At 37.0% G+C, this 21,004-nt stretch overlaps 1 protein-coding gene across 1 annotated transcript; it reads left to right on the top strand.

The window, feature by feature from the left end:
* The first annotated feature begins 1,024 nt into the window (after positions 1–1,024).
* Positions 1,025–19,448, top strand: LOC121514160 (carcinoembryonic antigen-related cell adhesion molecule 16-like). The gene is made up of 10 exons (XM_041794258.1): positions 1,025–1,124; positions 2,557–2,823; positions 3,839–3,897; positions 10,367–10,559; positions 13,535–13,849; positions 14,391–14,669; positions 14,805–15,071; positions 16,162–16,279; positions 17,256–17,284; positions 17,402–19,448. Exons 1-10 carry the CDS (start codon positions 1,025–1,027, stop codon positions 17,476–17,478), a joined length of 1,704 nt encoding a protein of 567 aa, XP_041650192.1. The 3' UTR covers positions 17,479–19,448.
* Positions 19,449–21,004: the final 1,556 nt, after the last annotated feature.

Below are 21,004 nucleotides of genomic sequence, written 5' to 3'. Positions count from 1 at the left end.
TTGAAATTCTTCTATGTGATTGCTATAATTCTGCTATAATTTAGCTCAAAAATGTCTCTCTTACAGCTTCATACATTAGACAAATTAAGAGAAAATGTATTTCATCTTCAGTTTTTCCTCATTATACAACAAGTGCAACAGCACAACAACAACAGTTTTTTTCCTATGGCCTGTTTCGATTTCTAATTTCTGGTCTCTCAAAACATTGTTAAAATTTTCCTTTGTTTGGTGTTTCTCATATGCATAAGCTAGAAAGTACTCTCTTCTCAGTGGATAATAATATTCATTGTAGGATTTTATTTCATTTTGCCAATATTTAATGTTTTTACATTTGTTATCTTTTTCAATAATTCTAATTTGTGTTTACATTTATTTTTAATAGGAAAACCTTTTTATGACTCAAACAAAGACATTTTAATATGGCAATGATCATCCAGAAAAACTATGTGAGCCTTAAAATAAGATTTATTTAATGAGAATCATCTCAAACTTCTGAATCTGAGTTTTTAAATCTTGGTAAGCAACAAATAATTTTCAGAATTTGGACAGTTTCTGTGGATCTTTAAGGTCTCTACAAAACTGGACATGAAGTTTTTTTTTTTTAGTTAAGTCCTAACATGTTTCCCACTGTTTTAGGCCCCACACTTCACTTTTATACATAACTAAAAACATTACTGATCAATTTTAGCCAAATCTGTATACACATAGGTTCTTTTAGGTCAGCTGTCTGTGTTGAATCTGGTTGTGATATCCTACACTACTGCAAAACTGGCTCCCACTTTTCCTGTGTCTGCTCTGTCGTCACGTCACAGTAGAAGTCATGTCTGGTATTGTACAAACAGGAATGGCCCACTTCAATTATGTAAAAAAATGTTACGATCTGCATATGATTTACAATCTGCATATCCTCCTTTGAAACAAGACAGCATTAGGCTGTCTTTTTTCACAAACAGCCAAATTAAACTGTTCTGTGTAGAGAGCAGCATTTAGAGAACGAAACGTCCGTTATCTCTGATCAGTGAAAATGACGCAGGTTCTCCCCCTCCTCAGCCCACAGATGTCCTGTGAAGCCCCATTCTTTGCCACGCTCAACGTGAGTCCCATTTCACGGAGACACGGACCAAGTAACCGTGACAGTGCCTGTTAGGTCGTCCTCTCGCTACCCAGGTATACGGGACTTTGCTCCAAGGTGCGAACTTCGGATCGTTCCCCGTCCTGGGCTGACCATTAGAGCTGGGCAATTAATTGGAAAATATTCAAAATCGTTCACTAATCAAAATCATTCAAAATCCAGGTCAAAAATTCAATTAATTGTGATCTTCATTTTGCCATAATCGCCCAGCCCTATGATCCTGCCTTCCATACTGGCCTAGGCAAATGGGTCAGGTGGGCAAGGCTGTTTTTCAGCTTTAGGGGAAAATCACTGTGTGTTAAATTTCTTTTTGCATCCAAATGTGTGTCAGGACAACTGCTCTCTTCCCAGTAAAATATACGCTGTTCAATAGTAATGTTCAAGATAGTGTGTCAGGTGTGTATTATTTGTACTATTATCATGTTATTATTATCTTCATATGAATTCGCAGAAATTTCTACACCAGCCTTGTCATGTTAAAGTTCTTCTTTAGTTATGTCTTTGTTTTCAAAATTTAGTAGATTTGCTGTGTGGCCATTACCTGTTCTTCATCCTCTTGTTTTTAAATAATAAATTATATAATAAATAAATGATTAAAAAAAAAAAAAAGAATAACAAAATAGATAATATAAACAAAATAATATTAACATAATAATAATAATAATAATAATAATAGTAATAATAATAATAATAATAATAATAATAATTAATTAATTAATTAATTAAAAAAATACATTTGAAAGGACAAGCATCACTGCATGAAACAAAAACATTACATTAGCTTTAAAAGCATCAAACTTGTTTTGTTTCAGTAGTCATTCAAAGACTTTAGAAATGATCTTAATGAAACATTTCATAAAGTCTGATCTTATTTCGGTCATTTTCTGAGGTTTGACTAATGGAGCTGGTTTGTTACCAGAAACTATGATGGCAGCAGAGGGAGGGACAGTTATGTTCACCACAGTGTCTCCACCAGACGGACCATTTTCAGTAATTACCTGGTTGTTTGGTAATAAACTCGTTGCAACTCGTAGTTGAGGCGCACCTTATAATGGTTATGAGGGAAGAATCGCCATCTTCCCTGATACTGGATCTCTGGAGCTCAGGAATCTGTCTGTCAGTGACAGTGGAGAATACACAGTGAGAATTATAACTGCAGCTGCTGAACATACTGGGACAACAACACTGGAAATTGTCGGTGAGCCGCTATGACAAGGCAACATGCACATGTTACGTGTCCAATCCTTTCAGTTCAGGCACCAGTAATGGAGTCAAACTGTCTGTCAGCTGTGAGTTTTTACCTACATACTCAGAACTTTATCTGACTACAACAGGATGAGTCAAGCAGCATGACCGATCCTTAGTTTTGATGTTTCAAAAACATTTAATGATTCTGTTTCTGTTATTTACTCCTCTTTATTCAGATGGTCCAGAAAATACCACGTTGAAGCTCTCTCCTTCAAACGACCACTATGATGTAGGATCAACCATCACCATGTCCTCCTCAGCTGACTCCAGACCTGAAGCTCAGATTGAATGGTATCAAAATGGAAGCAAGCTGCCTGATACTGGATCAGAGCTCACACTGATAAATATCCAGATTGGAGACAGTGGAGAGTACAGCTGTCAGGCCTTCAACACCAAAACTCTGATGTCTGAGACATCACTGCCAGTTTCTGTGTCTGTGAGAGGTGAGTTTGAGCACTCATCAAAAAAATGAATATGAGACAAGAGATCAACATTTCAGCTTTTATGTTCAGGTATTTACATGTGGATCTGATACACAACTCAGAAGACAGCATTACTTGTAACAGAACACCACATTTTTAAGTGAGCAAAAGTTTTGGAACAAATAGACTAAAAACAGATTTATGTAAATAAGACTGAATATTTAGATACAAATCCTTTGCTTGCATTAACAGCTGTGGCCCACTGGCATCACCAAACGTTTGCTTTCTTCTTTGTGATGCTTTTCCAGGCTGTCACCACAGACTCTTTCAGTTGTTGTTTTTTTTCAGGGTTTACTCCCTCCAGTCTCCTCTATAGCTGATAAAATACATGCTCTATAGAGTTGAAGTCTGCAGACTGTCTTTGCCAGTCTAAGACCTTCCATCTCTTGCCCCTGATGAACTCTTTTGTTGTTTTAATTGTAATACCTTCAGTCCTTTCAAAAATCTTGAAAGAAGACCCAGGACTGTTGAGCAGCTAGAATCCTGTATCAGTCAAGAATGGGACAACATTCCTCTCCCAAAACTCCAGTAACTGATCTCCTCATTTCCATGATGTTTACAGACCTGTCTCTCCTTTTTGTAGATGTGTTGCTGTCATCACATTCAAAATGAGCTGATTTTTTTCATGACATGATAAAAATGTCTCAGTTTCAGCATCTAATATGTTGTTAATGTTCTAGTGTGAGTAAAATATGGGTTCAAGAGATTTGCTAATTATTGCATTTTTTTTAATTTACATTTAACACTGTGCCCCAACTTTTTTGGGAATTGGGTTGTAGACTGTATATCTATGGAGGCATGGGTCAGAGGCACATTTGTATGGCAAGGGAGTGATAGATGGAGGAGGGCTATGTTTATGAGCCTATGAGCAGGATTATGAAACATTATCATCAACAACAAGCAAGCACTGACAATGATATTGATATTATATCAGCTGTGTCTTCAAACTTTAATTTTCTGTTTTATTTTTCCTCAGGTGTCTCAGAGAGAGCAGATGGAGGTCTTTCAGCTGGTGCCATTGCTGGAATAATAATCGCATGTTTGATTGTTGTTTCTGCTGCAGCTGCTGGAGGATACATTTTATATAAAAAGAAGTGAGTAACATAACTTTCATTGTATAACAGCACAGATGGCCCAAAGCCAAAAAATATCTACTGAAAAAAAAAGAAAAAAAAAAAAAAAGTCCAACGCATATGTTGCTATCCCAGCTTGTTTTTACAACCAGCAAAGGGTGCTACCTAAGTTTCTTTCAGCACTTTTCAGTCTTAGGTTTTATTTAAAAAACAAAACAAAACAAAACAAAAAAACAATCCAAATTGGTTGATTAGCAACTTTTCAGCCTTAAACATTAAAAACTTTAAATGATGGATAAATAAAGGGTACATTTTTATCTTTATTGTCTAAGGATTGCAATGTAGCAGTTGTATTTGTTCATCAATAAACTTCAATCTCATGTCTTTTTAAATTGGGAAAAAATAGAACTTTGGAAAAGAAAAGCAATCAAATAAATCATTACAACTATGTGACTGCACAGGGGTGTAGCTAGGGATTTGGGCCCCCAGAATGAATATTACTCGGGGCCCCCCTTAGCAACAAATGTTGTGTCATTTTACAAATATTTAAGTATTTGAATGTGTTTTTGAACCATAGTTTCCCCAAAATAAATAAATAAATAAATAAAAACACACTTTTCATTGCAGGCTTCTCAGGGGCCCCTACCTACTGTAGGCCCAGTTAATCGGTACCTTTACCCCCTGTGCTATACCCATGTTACTGTATTTACTTAAGTTTAATTATGTGTGTGTATATATGTAATTATTAATTATTTATTCATTCTATCTTTCTTTTTTCTTGGTATTTAGTGGTAGCAAACCTCAACCAAATGCAACAGATAATAATCCTTATTCCTTAACAAACACTATTGTATGTAAATATCCTACACAGTACATATTGACGTGGTTCATTGAGTTCAATAAAATGTTGTTGTTGTTTTTCCTCACTGTAGAACTGCAACCACATATTTATGAGAACCCTCACCCAGTGTATGAGAATGTAAAACCTCAGCAACCTTGTGAAAACTAACGCCTGTATTTTGAGGGAAAGCAACAAGAGGAGTGTCTCCCTGCAGGAATAACTCAAATGGTATTATTTGACTGCTCAGTTTTGGGAGTTATAATCAGTTGTTTCTGTTTTGTCCTACAGTTGACTGGAATGTTGAAATATTTATGAAGAAAAGAAAGTGTTTCAGTATTCAGACTTTTCTATTTTTAACTCTATCTTTGAAGGGTTTGACACATTAAAGTGATATTTGGGTATTTTTGAAGTTGGTGTGGTGGGTTGAAGATCAGATAGCCTTGGATTTACTCATCTACGTTCACTTGAAGAGGAAAAAACTCCCACAGGACTCTGAAGTAAAACTGATTAAACAAATTCCTTTAATCCACAGTTTGTTGAACAATTTTACTGGATGATTCAAAGTCAAGCTTTCCTAATCCATGACCTGTATTATGGTAAAGAAACCATGTGGCTCGGTCCTGGCTTGATCCTCAACTCTCTGACATCAGCCTTGCCCTGACACAGCAGCAAAGAGCTCCCTCTCTCTCTTAAAGTGACAGTAACCTAACTCACTGCTGAAACAGCAATACCATACTGCTTTCAAACTTTACAGAAAATACCCATGAGTTAAAATCAAATTCCTTTTAGCTGACTTTTAACATATTTATAACTTAACTTATAATGAAATCCCAAAATAAAGATTAACTTTCAACCCAAAATTACATTGATTATTTATTTTACTTTGACATGTATGAATGTAACTTGGCCCCTACAATTATTATATAAATTATGGAGATTGAGACATTGATAATGAACTAACTGAATGTGAAATGTTAGTGCACTGCAAATGTTTCTGTATTATGTGAACTACCTAAATGTTGAGGCTGTGAAAGTTTTTTTCTACAAAAATTACTACAAAAAATACATTTGCAAGAGCCACAATCTAAGTGGTGAAAAGTGGCAATTAAAATAAGTTAAAGTTAAAAATGATAAAAATAGATTACAAGTGTCAAAAAAGGGGGGAAATTAGTTGACAATTACAGCAAACTGTAAAATTGTGGGAAACAAACAGATTAATGTGATTTGCAATGGATAATTTCTGAATTTCTGAAGTCAAAGTTTCTCTTTTTTTGGGGGGGGGGGTCACAAATCATCAAAAAAGAGCCACATGTGGCTCCAGAACCACAGGTTGACTGTCACTTATCTATACCTTTTATATAGGATGTCATCAGGTAAATCGAAAGGATTGCATCTATCCCTAAACACTCTTTCTCTCCTAAGCGCTCTTCCAGGATCTTCTAAGTAGGGACAGGCCATTTTCCAAGAGAACTGATTGGTCAGGAGGCGGTGCTTTTATTTATACTCGCTGATCTCTTATCCAGAACATAACCTGCTCCGGAGCAGGTAAGCCGTTCAGCATAAGTTACCGCGGTGATTTGTCCCGGTAAGAAGTGAGCCAGCTTCGTCGTACAGAAAATCCAGGGTTAATCCTGAAGTTATCTCGACAAGACAAAATCCAGCTTCGTCGTAAAGGCCTCAGATCCAGAGGGAGAAACGAAATCCGATTGAGCTAGACATTGAAATCAACAGTAAAGTCATCACTTTCTTTGCCTATTTTTAGGAGACAGTTAAAACAAAACAATCTTCTGTCAGTTACATCGTACGCTGTAATCCAGATGTTTAAGTGGTGATTTATTTGTCCTTTTTTCTCCTCTTTCTCATTCTGTAGGGGTTTTTTTTAAGGTCAGATTTTTGTTGTATCTTTTCGAACCTTTAAATGTTGATTTTATATTAATAAGGAAAGGATTCCAAATAAACCATCTGGCCTCTTACTTTCATTGCTCAAATTTTGTCTTTTTGTATGTGCTTTTGTCTTTATATAATCTGCGCAAATAAATACTAAAAGTCAACTGGCAAATGAAATGACTACAGTTATAATATTTGGATGCAGGATGATTAAATCATGTAACGTGTAGAAAAAAACATGGAAATGCTGTAAGCCTCACTCATTTCTCACAGTAATGACAGCAGATCCACCACAGGATTAATCTTATCCTGGTTGTTAGCCTGGTCTGGAGAAGGCTAGCTGCAGAGAATAAATCACCATGGTTACTTGTCCGCGATAAACTTGACCTGCTTTCGTGCAACCAACTTGAGGCTAAGGTCATCCAGGATAACCAATATTTACTGGTTTAATCCCTTATCCTGGTTTTGTGCAATGCCCCTAGGGTCTTGGAGGCTAGTCAAATCTTGGCTGAAATTGGGCTTAAAATCCTGTAGTGTGTGGCCGGCCTTAGATGTGCATGCATTTCTCTATTGCATTTGTGTAAAATGTTAGTATCAACAATTGCAAATTGCAATTCAACTGTAATGCAAAAGTTTAATTAAAAATAGACAGTAATTGGATTACACTGTATTGTGTTACTCATAAGAAACTGAAATGTTAGTGTGGAGTGTGTACTTTTTAGCATCCAGTTCAGTCAAAAATGTTACCTGATAGACCACTGAAGCATGTAAGTTTCAAACAATTTTAAAAAGAGCTATTTCTTTCAAATCAGAAAATGTCATTTATTTTTTACAGTGTGCAGTTTCTTGCTAATGATTAACAATACATTGGAATTATTTTCCATTGTTACTTAAAGCTCTTGTATTTCAGTTGAACTGCTGAGGGTTTTTTTTTTCTTTCTGTTAATTCTGATGGACAAAATCATAAATATAACTTGTCTGATGGACTATTGGAGCACATAACCTTAAGATGGTAAGTCTGTAACATTTCTTTTTACATTCATGTTGAAAGAGTTGATAATGCAACAAGAAAAATGTAACAAAAACATATAATGCAATAACTGGTCGATGATGTAAAAAAATGCTGTTATATTTAGCTTCTATTACGTTCCTATAGGCCTCACTAGAGGGATATCAGAGTGCTTTGTGGATGAGGTTTCATCAGTTTGAATTGGCAGTGTTTGCCAGAAATTAAGCAGAAAAAGCAACATTCCTCAAGCTTTGGTTGGGCAGTGAAGGTGCTGGTGCTACATTACCACATGGGCACATTAAGGATCTTTAAATGAAGATATTTCCGCTTAATTTATAATTACATTTCTGAATTTGTTTAAGCAACTTTATTTTGAATCTCTTTCCCGACCTATATATGACATCCACACACAAATAAATATAGTCATTTACTTCTTGCATATTTGTGCATTATCTCCACTCTGCATCAAAACAGAAAGATCTCATGAAATATTTGCTCACCGTAAACCTCCAGTGTTGTTGTCCCAGTATGATCAGCAGCTGTAGTTATAATTCTTACTGAGTATTCTCCACTGTCATTGAGAGACAGATTCCTGAGATCCAGTATCAGGGAAGATGGTGATTCTTCCCTCATAATCTGGAGCGGGTGTGCCTGAACCAGGAGTTGCAACGATTATTGGTTTACCATCAAACAACCAGGTAATTACTAAAAATGGTCCGTCTGGTGGAGACACTGTGGTGAACATCACTGTCCCTCCCTCAGCTGCCATCATAGTATCTGGTAACAAACCAGCTCCATTAGTCAAACCTGGAAGAGAAAATCACAGATTTTAAAGGCACACTGCAAGGAGCATAAAACACACTTAGGCCTACCTTAACTCTTTTTCATAGCCTGATTAGTTTATAGTAAAATCAATTTCAGTTTTTTTCGAAGTTAACATTGTGTTTGTCAGTCATACATTTAAACAGATAATATTCTTTGTTGATTATTTTGGAAAATATGTTTAAAAAGTGATCGATATCTAAAAAGAAAACGGGTAAGAAAAAAATTAAAGAGGTCATTTTAAAACCTAATATCTAAAATATTCTTATAAAACAAAACAGAAAATGACATGTTTCTATATCCGTCAAATAATTTATAATAACACTAACACTGAAAGGATTTTAAATGTCATGGTTAAATTCATTGTCTTGGGTCACACAGTCAAAGACTGGCTTCTTCATTTTAGCCTCCCTCCTTTAATTTAGGCTAACTCTTTGACTGTTTTACACATTTTAAATTTTAAACAGTGACAGCAGCTGACTATTCCTTACCTGTAAAAGCCAAAAAACCGACAAAGAGTAAAATGAATTTCTCCATTGGTCTATCTTCCTGAGTTTTAGGGAACTCCAGGAAGTGAACCATCAGACTCTGACTGTGTTAATAATCGTGAATCTTCAGGTGCTGCATTTATATGACTCTGATTGTTTGTGCTGAGATACACTCACTGTGGCTGCAGTTACTGACTAAACCTTGGAGTAGTTTTGGTTGGCCAGCCACTCCTGGGAAGGCTCACCACTGTTCCCAGTTTTCTCCATTTGTGGATAATGACTCTGACCGTGGTTCGCTGGAGTCCCAAAGCCTTGGAAATGGCTGTTCAACCTTTTCCAGACTGATAGATCTCAATTGTTTTGTTTCTCATTTGTTCTTGAATTTCTTTGGATTGTGGCATGATGCATTTCTTTCTGAGATCTTACCCTACTTCACGTTGTGTGACAGCTTCTATTTAAGTGATTTCTTGATTCAACAAATCTGGCAATAATCAGGCCTGGGTGTGGCCAGTGAAATTGAACTCAGCTTTCCAAGAACTGTGGTTAATCACAGTTAACTCATGACAATGGGCAATTACTTTTTCACTTAGGTTTAGATTTTTTCCTCCTTAAAAAAATAAATATAATCATCATTTAGAAACTGCATTTTGTATTTACTTGTGTTGTCTTGGGGAAACACAGAGTAAACACTGCCAGATGGGGACTTTAGTGTAACAAATTCCAGCTATGAAAGTTAGCATTACTGCATTTCACAACAAAGAATCATGAGTTAATAGAAGTGATGCTCCTTGCATTTAATTTTAACTGAAAGATGTATGTTTTAATACCTCAGTAAAGTCTTTAGAAGCGAACAAGTGACTTGGTTTGCTGGGCTATCTTACATTATTATCTTAAAAGTCAATATATATAACGTAATAACCAGAAAAACTCTTTTAGGCTAAAAGATATAGTTGCCTTTTTTACAGTGTAATGACTAATTAGGAGAGCCCATTAAAAGCTTTCAGGAGTCATTTCTGTGAACGGGCCTGCTCTGCTGTGCTTCTTCATAATAGGATAAGTAGCCGACTGCAGAGCAATAAGGTAGTGAATATGGCTGAACGTCTGAAAACCACTCTTTAACTAACTTTCTATTGAGAGTGAGACTCTGGATTTGATGGTTTTCTAACTCAAACTAGATCAAAGAACCTCCTCATTCAGTATTTTCATTTTTAGTTAGAGGCAGTTTGGTGATCTCTGAAACCAGCATGTTAAAGAGACGGGTGTTTCCTGTGTTTTCTTTAGTGTCTGCTTATTGCACTGGTTGCCTTTCCTGATTCCATGTTATTGTGTTAAATGTCTCCAATCATGCTGCATCAATGATTAACTACAGGAAATTGTGATGCAGGTAAACATAACGCACGTAAGACTCTACTTCCTTATACTGCCTTCATATCACATCCTCGTTCTGATACTGGACTGTGCACAGGGCTTGTTCAGAAGTGTGAAAGAAACCACTAGTTTCTCTGCTAGACTCACTGATACTCTAGATGACATGGACAAAGCTGTGACAGGTGTCATCCTCCTGGGAGTCATCTCAGGTAAGCTAATGCCTGATTCTACAGCACATACATGAAGACCTTCCACCAGCTGTGTTAACAAAGAGCATGTTATCTCAGAGTTTGTCCCTGAAACTGGCATAAGTATATGTTTTAAGAAATGAAATTGATCTGTACGTTCAATCAATCAAATCCTTCATGGACTCATTGCTGGAAAAATATCAATCAGATTGGAAAAAAGGACAGATAGCAGTAACTGTTGAAACATCAACAGTCAGAAGAGGAGGAGCACGGAAACTCACAATCTTTATCCCCGTGATCTTTTTCTTAGTTTCTGCTCCAAAGGTCAGAACTGGAACAAATAAAAAGTCCTAAAACTCAATGAGCTTGTCTTTTAGTAGTTTTGAAGTTAGTTATGGGGCTTGAGGGCAGAAACATCTGGCTGTTTTTCTTTGGTGTGACAGACTGGCCATCTGTAATGTGGGCGAATACGAGAACATTTCAGCCACTAAAAATAGTTCTTCTACAAAAAAAGCCAACAGTTCTTATTTTCTCATAAAAGTTTTACGTATAAAAAAAGTGAGACTAATGTTATAATACAATTTGATTGAACATAAACATTTTTCAGTGTCTTTGTCCTTCGATGTACTCCCTTTCTGCATCAACACACCTCTTCATTCAGGTCTTCCACTGATCAAAGCAGTTGTGATGGGTTGTTCATGAAAGAGCCCGTTCAAAGAATCATGTTATTTGATTGATTAGTAGTAATGATCTTTGATCCTCTACCACAGGCACACCTTGCATTAAGGACTTTTGTTTGATGGTTTAACATTCATGTTTTATGTCAGGTGTGTCATACATCCCAAACAGTGAGCAAATTTTATCTGACCCACAAGGTGTTTTGGGGAGACAGTACATTTTGAAAAATAATTACACGATATTTTCAACGATTTTAAAAATGGGGTAGTTGGAGTAAAATACCTGCCCAAATATCAATCATATGTTATGATATTGCCAAAATTGGCAGGTCAAATGACGCAGAAACTGGTACTCGAATGAAGAGCAATTCGGGAGCCAGAAGAGCCAGCTCTTTTTGCTAAGCTGAACCAAATTATCTGGATCACTGAAAAGAGCCTGAATTCCCATCACTACAAAGCAGGGCAGCAGGTCTTCTTCAGAGAATTGTCTCAGAACCTCTGTGGTTCTTTTCTTAACTTCTGACAGACTCAGAATATTTTCCTTTGAGCACAGATTTCAGGTGTTAGACATGGTGAAAAAAAAAATCTGATAGAAAAGAATAATTTTGATAACACAGACAAGGAGCTGACACTGAAGTAGAAAATATGAAGAAACGCTGACATGGGGCACAAAAGGAGCATGTTTGTGAACAGGGGCTTATGTTGTTGTTTTTTTGTTTTGTTTTGTTTTGTTTTTATTTTTTGCAACCTACTTGTTTCTATCTAGAAAAGTATTGTACTACAGTGTTGGGCTTTGTTTTTCATTTTCTGGCTGACAATTTTTCAAGCAATGGAAAAAAATCCATGACCTTAATTGTAAAATTGGATTGAGATGAACCAACACTGCAGAATGCAGTTATCACTGTATATAAAAGTCAGTCTCCTTTCTCTGATCATTGCTGTGTCAAGTACCACTGAAGCATTTCATGCAGGCATCGACACTTTGAAGCTGGTGACATTTGAAACTTAAACTGTCATCAATGATGTGTCATTTGATACAAGTTCCAACACAAGGACTCAAAACAAGAGGCATCTGGCTGCAGCCCTCGAGCAAACCTCTACGCCGGGGCGTTTGGTTGGAGACCTCTCCGCTGGGGCGAAACCTCTCCGCTGGGACGTGACGTATATTGCCCACGACGAAATTTCAGCTCTATCCACTTGCCGACAGGCTGACCCTAAACCTAACCAGTCGGATTTTAATGCCTAAACCTAACCAGTCGGACGTCACGCCCCAGCGAAGAGGTTTCGCCCCAGCGTAGAGGTCTCCAACCAAACGCCCCAGCGTAGAGGTTTGCTCGAGGACTGCAGCCAGACCCTCTTGCTCAAAACACCGGCTTCAGAGTTTTGGTGTGATTTACTGCCCTTTCAGATATTTTCTTTTGTAGTCAGTTAAGTTGGCCTTCACTGAGTGGCATCATTGACAAAGACTGAAGTATGTGATTAAAAATAAGAGAAAATTGCAGATTCAGGAAAAATACTGAAACGTGGTATTCATGTAATTTAAACTGAATTTTATGTGTAGGAAAGATCTCACAGTGTAGTTTAACTTAAAAAAAAAGTCAAGTAAACCCAAAACAAATGTATGAGTGTAGCTGCGTTAATATAACTTTAAAATTAATACACTTAACTGCAAGGGAACTGTGTTAAAACACCCCATTTATCTGAGTTGGGAAAATGTAATTAAATTCTGTTTTATCACTTGGGGCAGTGTTTTCAAGTTTAACTGTTCACTTTTTACAGGGTTGTCTCAGTGGTTTAATTTATCACTTTTGGGTCAGCTTAATTTTATTGTTCACTTTTATTCACATGAAAAATATCGAGATGAAAATAAAGATAGAAATATATGCATATTAAAAAGAACCAGAGAGCTTTACTTTTAAATACTTCATAATATAATCTTGTGGATACAATCATGGAATGAAAATAGGATCTTAACATAAAGCACATTTTTGTTGAATCAGTGTCTGACCAACTATTTCCCTTCAGAAAGCCCAATGATTTTTGGATTTTGAAAGGACAAGCATCACTGCATGAAACTAAAACATTACATTAGCATTAAAAGCATCAAACTTGTTTTGTTTTAGTTTACGCTAAAACATGTAGGATTAAGGTCCACTTTTGATCAAATGCTCGGGTACAATGGCTGTAAATAAAACACTGACTGTGTCTGTCTCATTTTTACCTGAAGTCATTCAAAGACTTTAGAATTGATCTCAATGAAACATTTCATAAAGTCTGATCTTATTACGGTCATTTTCTGATGTGTTTTGTGTCTTCCAGGTTTGACTAATGGAGCTGGTTTGTTACCAGATACTATGATGGCAGCTGAGGGAGGGACAGTGAATTTCACCACAGTGTCTCCACCAGATGGGCCATTTATAACAATTACCTGGTTGTTTGGTGCTAAAACAATAATCGTTGCAACTCCTGGTTCAGGCACACCCGCTCCAGATTATGAGGGAAGAGTCACCATCTTCCCTGATACTGGATCTCTGGAGCTCAGGAATCTGACTCTCAATGACAGTGGAGTATACACAGTAAGAATTCTAACTACAGCTGCTGAACATGAAGGGACAACAACACTGGAGGTTGTAGGTGAGCAAATATTTCACAAGGTCTTTCTGTTTTGGTTCTGAATGGAGATACAACAGCTGTTTAAAAAGTCATGTGGAATCATTCTCTCGCCATGTTACTGTGTCGTCAACAGAAGTGGAAAAAGTACAATACTATTATACTATTTCTCTGTTAAAACTTACTTAAGTTGAAGTAAAAATAATCATTTTAAAATGCTAAAACACTCAGTTACAGTCATTTGAGTGAGTGTAATTAGTTTCTTTCCAGTCCTGCATGCCAGTACAGGATTCTTCACTCTTAATGGAGCTAGGTGAATTAAACTCTTGCTTTAGAAGCTTGAGAGAGGAAACAATAATCTGTTCATGGTTCTTTGCTCTTCTTTTAATTTTAAAAGTGTTGTCCTGCTCTGATCCTACTGTCTCTGTTGCTGCATCTGTGCTAATCTCAAGCTTACAGCTGTGACATCTACATTGTTAAATATGGGGATCAATTCAGCCTCTCCAGTTTCTCTTCTACCTTTATTATTGAGGAAACTAATAAAACCATTTTCTTCAACCAACAGAGTGTGTCAGTGGAGTAACAGCAAGTGCAAACAGCACAGACTTGTTGGAGTCCAGCTCTGTCCGTCTCTCCTGCTCCGTCTCCTCTGGATCCTCCCTTACTTTCCTCTGGAGGAACGGCAGCTCTGAGGTCACAGCTGGTGACAGAGTTCAGCTGACTGATGAAGGCGCCACTCTCACTATAACCAACGTGACCCACTATGATGAGGCAACATACACGTGTCACGTGTCCAATCCTTTCAGTTCAGGCACCAGTAATGGAGTCAAACTGTCTGTCAGCTGTGAGTTTTTACCTACATACTCAGAACTTTATCTGACTACAACAGGATGAGTCAAGCAGCATGACCGATCCTTAGTTTTGATGTTTCAAAAACATTTAATGATTCTGTTTCTGTTATTTACTCCTCTTTATTCAGATGGTCCAGAAAATACCACGTTGAAGCTCTCTCCTTCAAACGACCACTATGATGTAGGATCAACCATCACCATGTCCTGCTCAGCTGACTCCAGACCTGAAGCTCAGTTTGAATGGTATCAAAATGGAAGCAAGCTGCCTGATACTGGATCAGAGCTCACACTGATAAATATCCAGATTGGAGACAGTGGAGAGTACAGCTGTCAGGCCTTCAACACCAAAACTCTGATGTCTGAGACATCACTGCCAGTTTCTGTGTCTGTGAGAGGTGAGTTTGAGCACTCATCAAAAAAATGAATATGAGACAAGAGATCAACATTTCAGCTTTTATGTTCAGGTATTTACATGTGGATCTGATACACAACTCAGAAGACAGCATTACTTGTAACAGAACACCACATTTTTAAGTGAGCAAAAGTTTTGGAACAAATAGACTAAAAACAGATTTATGTAAATAAGACTGAATATTTAGATACAAATCCTTTGCTTGCATTAACAGCTGTGGCCCACTGGCATCACCAAACGTTTGCTTTCTTCTTTGTGATGCTTTTCCAGGCTTTCACCACAGACTCTTTCAGTTGTTGTTTTTTTTCAGGGTTTACTCCCTCCAGTCTCCTCTACAGCTGATAAAATACATGCTCTATAGAGTTGAAGTCTGCAGACTGTCTTTGCCAGTCTAAGACCTTCCATTTTTTGCCCCTGATAAACTCCTTTGTTGTTTTAATTGTAATACCTTCAGTCCTGCCCTCTGGATTTTGTTGCTACAACAAAAAAAAATAAAAATCTTGAAAAAAGACCCAGGACTGTTGAGCAGCTAGAATCCTGTATCAGTCAAGAATGGGACAACATTCCTCTCCCAAAACTCCAGTAACTGATCTCTTCATTTCCGTGATGTTAACAGACTGTCGTTAAAGAAGAGGGGATGATACACAAATGAAAACATGGCCCTGTCCCTACTTTTTGTAGATGTGTTGCTGTCATCACATTCAAAATGACCTGATTTTTTTCATGACATGATAAAATGTCTCAGTTTCAGCATCTGATATGTTGTTAATGTTCTAGAGTGAATAAAATATGGGTTCAAGAGATTTGCTAATTATTGTATTTTTTTTAATTTACATTTAACACTTTGCCCCAACATTTTTGGGAATTGGGTTGTAGACTGTATATCTATGGAGGCATGGGTCAGAGGCACATTTGTATGGCAAGGGAGTGATAGATGGAGGAGGGCTATGTTTATGAGCCTATGAGCAGGATTATGAAACATTATCATCAACAACAAGCAAGCACTGACAATGATATTGATATTATATCAGCTGTGTCTTCAAACTTTAATTTTCTGTTTTATTTTTCCTCAGGTGTCTCAGAGAGAGCAGATGGAGGTCTTTCGGCTGGTGCCATTGCTGGAATAGTAATCGCATGTTTGATTGTTGTTTCTGCTGCAGCTGCTGGAGGATACATTTTATATAAAAAGAAGTGAGTAACATAACTTTCATTGTATAACATGTCAGAGATTTAAAACAAATCTTTTTTTATTAACTGAATGTGTAAACTACACTAGTACTATAGATTAAAATTATCAGCTCATTTTGGGCATAGATGGCCTCGTGGTTAAGGCTGCATTATCCTCTTCTATGAATAAAGACAAAGAAAAGCCAAAAAATATCTATTGAAAAAAAATACTCCAAAGCATATATTGCTATCCTAGCTTGTTTTTTTTTTTTCAACCAGCAGAGGGTGCTACCTAAGCTTCTTTCAGTACTTTTCAGTCTTAGTTTTTATGTTAAAAAAAAAATCCAAATTGTTTGATTACCTACTTTTCAGCCTTTTAAATGGTGGAGAAATAAAGGGTACATTTTTATCTTCATTGTCTAAGGATTGCAATGTAGCAGTTGTATTTGTTCATCAATAAACTTCAATCTCATGTCTTTTTAAATTGGGAAAAAATAGAACTTTGGAAAAGAAAAGCAATCAAATAAATCATTACAACTATGTGACTGCACAGGGGTGTAGCTAGGGATTTGGGCCCCCAGAATGAATATTACACGGGGCCCCCCTTAGCAACAAATGTTGTGTCATTTTACAAATATCTAAGTATTTGAATGTGTTTTTGAATCATAGTTTCCCCATTTATGAGCAATCGTTTTCAGTATGGCTAAATTAAATCTACTTATTCTATTTAAAACAAATTTTAGTTTGTTGAATGAATAATTTAGCCACTTTGATTCAATAATGACACCAATTACTAAGATGAAAATAAATAAAAACACACTTTTCATTGCAGGCTTCTCAAGGGCCCCTACCTATTGTGGGCCCAGTTAATCAGTACCTTTCCCCCTGTGCTAAACCCATGTAACTGTATTTTAAGCTAAGTTTACTTATGTGTGTGTATATATTTAATTATTTATTCATTTATTTATTCATTCTTTCTTTCTTTTTTCTTTGTATTTAGTGGTAGCAAACCTCAGCCAAATGTGACAGGTAATAATCCTTCTTCTCAAACAAACACTATTGTATGTGAATATCCTACACAGTACATATTGACGTGGTTCATTGAGTATAACAATAAAATGTTGTTTTTGTCTTTCTTCACTGTAGAACTGCAACCACATATTTATGAGAACCCTCACCCAGTGTATGAGAATGTAAAACCTCAGCAACCTCGAAAAAACTGATGCCTGTATTTTGAGGGAAAGCAACAAGAGGAGTTATTTGACTGCTCAGGTTGGGAGTTTCAATCAGTTGTTACTGTTTTGTCCTACAGTTAATTGGAGTATTGAAATATTTTTGAAGAAAAGAAAGTGTTTCAGCATTCAGACTTTTCTACTTTTAACTCTATCTTTGAAGGGTTTGCCACATTAAAGGAATATTTCGGTATTTTTGAAGCTGGGTTGTATAATGACATTGGTGATAACAGTGTGGTAATGGACTTGAGCTTGTATAGCACTTTTTTAGTCATTCATACACTGATGGCAAAAGTTGCTATGGATAATCGTCCATCAATATTAGCTAATCCCATTCAAAAGCATCCACACCATTTACATGCCGCTGGCGAAACAGTGGAAGCAAATTGGGGTTAAGTGTCTTGCCCAAGGACACATCAAACATGTGACTTCAGGAGCTGGCAATTGAACCCACAACCTTCCAAGAGGGGGACAACCGACTCTACCTTCTGAGCCACAGCCGCCCCGTGTTAGCCTCCAGAGATTTCAGTGAGCGTTATCCCTTCAAGCAGGACGTGCCTGGAGAAGCTAGGTGTTACAGAAAGCCTCTGTGTTGAGCACAATTTTTGACCTCAGGCTACATGCTCCTCTGCCTCAGCCTATCTGAGGGCTTCATCGGAGGAAACCAGAAGTAGCTCATCTAAAGCTAGTGATTTCAGCAAAGTAAAGTAATCCTATTACACTGACTGTAGTCATTAGAAGAACAAAGAATTGAAGAAGGCCCATTAAACACCAGCATTCTGTAGGGCAGGGAACTCTGGAAGGGGTGTGATGCAGGCTTCAAGCTTTGAGCTGCCATCCTCAATCAGAGAAGTCCCACTCATGACAGTAGTAGCTCCCAGGACATGGGCTCACAGTTTTCACACCCATACCAGCAGGTAACTCATGATCTCTCCTTCTCACCCGTCTCCACTTAAGTTTCTCTCCTCTCTTTCTTTCCACTGAGTTTCCATCTGTAGAAGTTCCTCTGTGTACTCCAGTTCATAAAAGTTTCCCCTTGTATCCACAGTGAACAACCCGTTGTTGTCACTCAAGTTGAAATTGCTCATTTTGGTGTTGATTTAACTTACTTACCTATAATTTTCTCTGATGAAGCCTGCAGAGAAACTGTACCAAACTGCAACACTGTATAGCTGAGCTTCTCCAAGCACATCCTGCCTGAAGGAGTAGTGTTCACTGAAATCATTGGAGGCTATAATGACACTACTATTGCCAAGTACCTCGTATAGCCCAACTTCAAAAATACCAAAGTATCCCTTTAAACTGCATTTATATGAAACAGCAGAAGCATTTGTGCTTTTCAAACCACCCAATTGAACACATGCAGTACTTTACTTTACACCTGGATATAAGGGTAAAACCAATTTAAATGAGGTTCCGCTATGTGTAAAAAGTGTTGATGAAGTTTTTGGGGTAAATATTCTGATAAAGACTTTTTACAGTAAGCATTGATATTAGTATGGATAAATTGAAGTTCATTCTGTGATATAAGCTGTTATCCTCATGAATGAGGTTCATTAGCATCTGTAATAGTGATTTTTGTCTTTTTCCCCCACAAAATCAAAGTTCTGTGTTTATAAAGACAAATCCTTCAGGCATGTGCTTTTATGCAAACCCCTGCTCTATGCTGGCCTCATGTAGTAGATCTGTGGTTGTTTTAGCATCTGCAGGTTTGAAATCAGATCCCTAGTAGTGGTCTGATCTACCTCGATGAAGTTTTGATATCTTTTTGATTTCCATTTGACCTGTATTTGTAAATGACATATCACGCTTTGACTTCCTTGATTATTTCATGTTTTAGAGTTTTAGTAGAGTTTAGTCAAAGAGCCGAATCCCTTGGTGTGCCAATCGAGGACACATTTTGTATTAACAACAATAAAATGTAGACTGTAGAATGTAGATTATTTGTGAATAAAGTGACCATGAGAAACACGACTTTATGTAACTCAGTTATTCATATTCCACATAAATGATGTGAGACAGATTCATTATAACATTACATTAGTATGAAAACCCTACAGTTTTATGTCAGTTTTAAATGCGTTATCATTGAATCCAGTGTTATAGATTCTTAACTTCTGCAAATCCTTGTAAAAATGAAACACCTAACTGTCAAACACATTTTCAGTTTTCTTGAAATCAGACTCTGATTGCAACATAAATGTTTTGATTTTTTACATTTGTATGATACCATACCATGACACCATAATTTCTGATCTTGTAGAAATATGTGTGCAGTTGATAATGACACAGATCATTGTTGTATGGAGCATCTCCATGATGAACGACAACAGCCTTTACTTCTGTTAGGTAGGTTAGTAAGTGCAGACTTGCTGTTATGGGGTTAAACAGACCACTCCACACTAGGACGTCTTGGGCAGCACCCAAACTCCCCACTTGCCCCTCTTGAGCAGTCTTTTGTCTCCTTCAGGCTCAGGTCCTCTGCCAGAGATCTGGAAGCCTGAGGGTTCTGTGCAGGATCTTAGCTGGTGCTAGGAGTTCACTCTTCTGGACAGAGATCTCAGATATTGTTCCTCTCCTCTAGCTATTCTTTCAGCCCTTGGTTATCTTCTGCTGTTTATCAGCCTCTACCATCTTAGTTTGATTAGCCCCCACCAGTTTGTCCGTTTGGATCTGAAACTTTAACTTGAGTGTTCCTTGACCACTTTGGTGGTGTCTTCCATCTTGATCCTAAGACCTCCAGCCCATACTCAGCACTGATGACTCAGTCTACTATGACAGACCCTTGGTTATCATGTTCCATGTATGCTGGGCTATCTTGAGTCGTCACTCTGCTGTGATGTGCTCCGCTCCATATTGTCTCATTTCAAATGAGTTTTTGTCCAGGACAGAAGGTGGTATTTCTTGATCATGTTCACATATGGTTCTTGTTTGCATGATGCAGCTTTAACTGGTATCTGTGGATGATAAAGTGAACTATGTTGATAGAAAATGTTTCCTGGAAGTGTTCCTGAACCCATCAGTGATTTCCAGGATCATGTCTGTTTTTAATACAGGGTCACCTGAGGGTCCAAAGATCACAAGCCTCTATTCCCTTATGAAACAAAAATATATGGCAATATATTGAAAAATATAATACATTATATTAAAAAATATATTTCCATATATGGGAAAGTGTTGCATATATTTTTCAATATACAGCTATATATGCTTTGCTTATATATTGATACATATAAAACATATATTGCAATGAAAACAAAAGCTGCCCAATATTTTTTACATGTAATTGTTTTATTGAAACACTCAATTTCTTTCCATTGACACAAGTTTACATAAAGCAGATATTTATCAACTCATATAGTACTTGGTTTGCATTATAACATATTTCATGAAAATATGCATGATGGTATACATGAAAAAAGTGTTAACTGAAAAAATACTCAATAAGACGCCTTGTTAGTCATTTTGGCAACATAGTAGGAGGAAACAGATGTGATTTCATACCTTAATGGACTGA

Source organism: Cheilinus undulatus, linkage group 8 (assembly GCF_018320785.1).
Source record: "Cheilinus undulatus linkage group 8, ASM1832078v1, whole genome shotgun sequence".
NCBI classification, from domain to species: domain Eukaryota; kingdom Metazoa; phylum Chordata; class Actinopteri; order Labriformes; family Labridae; genus Cheilinus; species Cheilinus undulatus.
The sequence above is the reverse complement of the archived record's forward strand: the minus strand, read 5'-3'. Positions and strand labels throughout refer to the sequence as shown.

What these genes read in the sequence shown, in the direction of transcription:
- LOC121514160 (XM_041794258.1), top strand. Translation starts at nt 1,025, where the DNA reads ATGACGCAGGTTCTCCCCCTCCTCAGCCCACAGATGTCCTGTGAAGCC. An exon ending in TTCACGGAGACACGGACCAA is followed by an intron (nt 1,125 to 2,556) that starts GTAACCGTGACA and finishes CTCTTTATTCAG; the next exon opens with ATGGTCCAGAAAATACCACG. An exon ending in AGTTTCTGTGTCTGTGAGAG is followed by an intron (nt 2,824 to 3,838) that starts GTGAGTTTGAGC and finishes ATTTTTCCTCAG; the next exon opens with GTGTCTCAGAGAGAGCAGAT.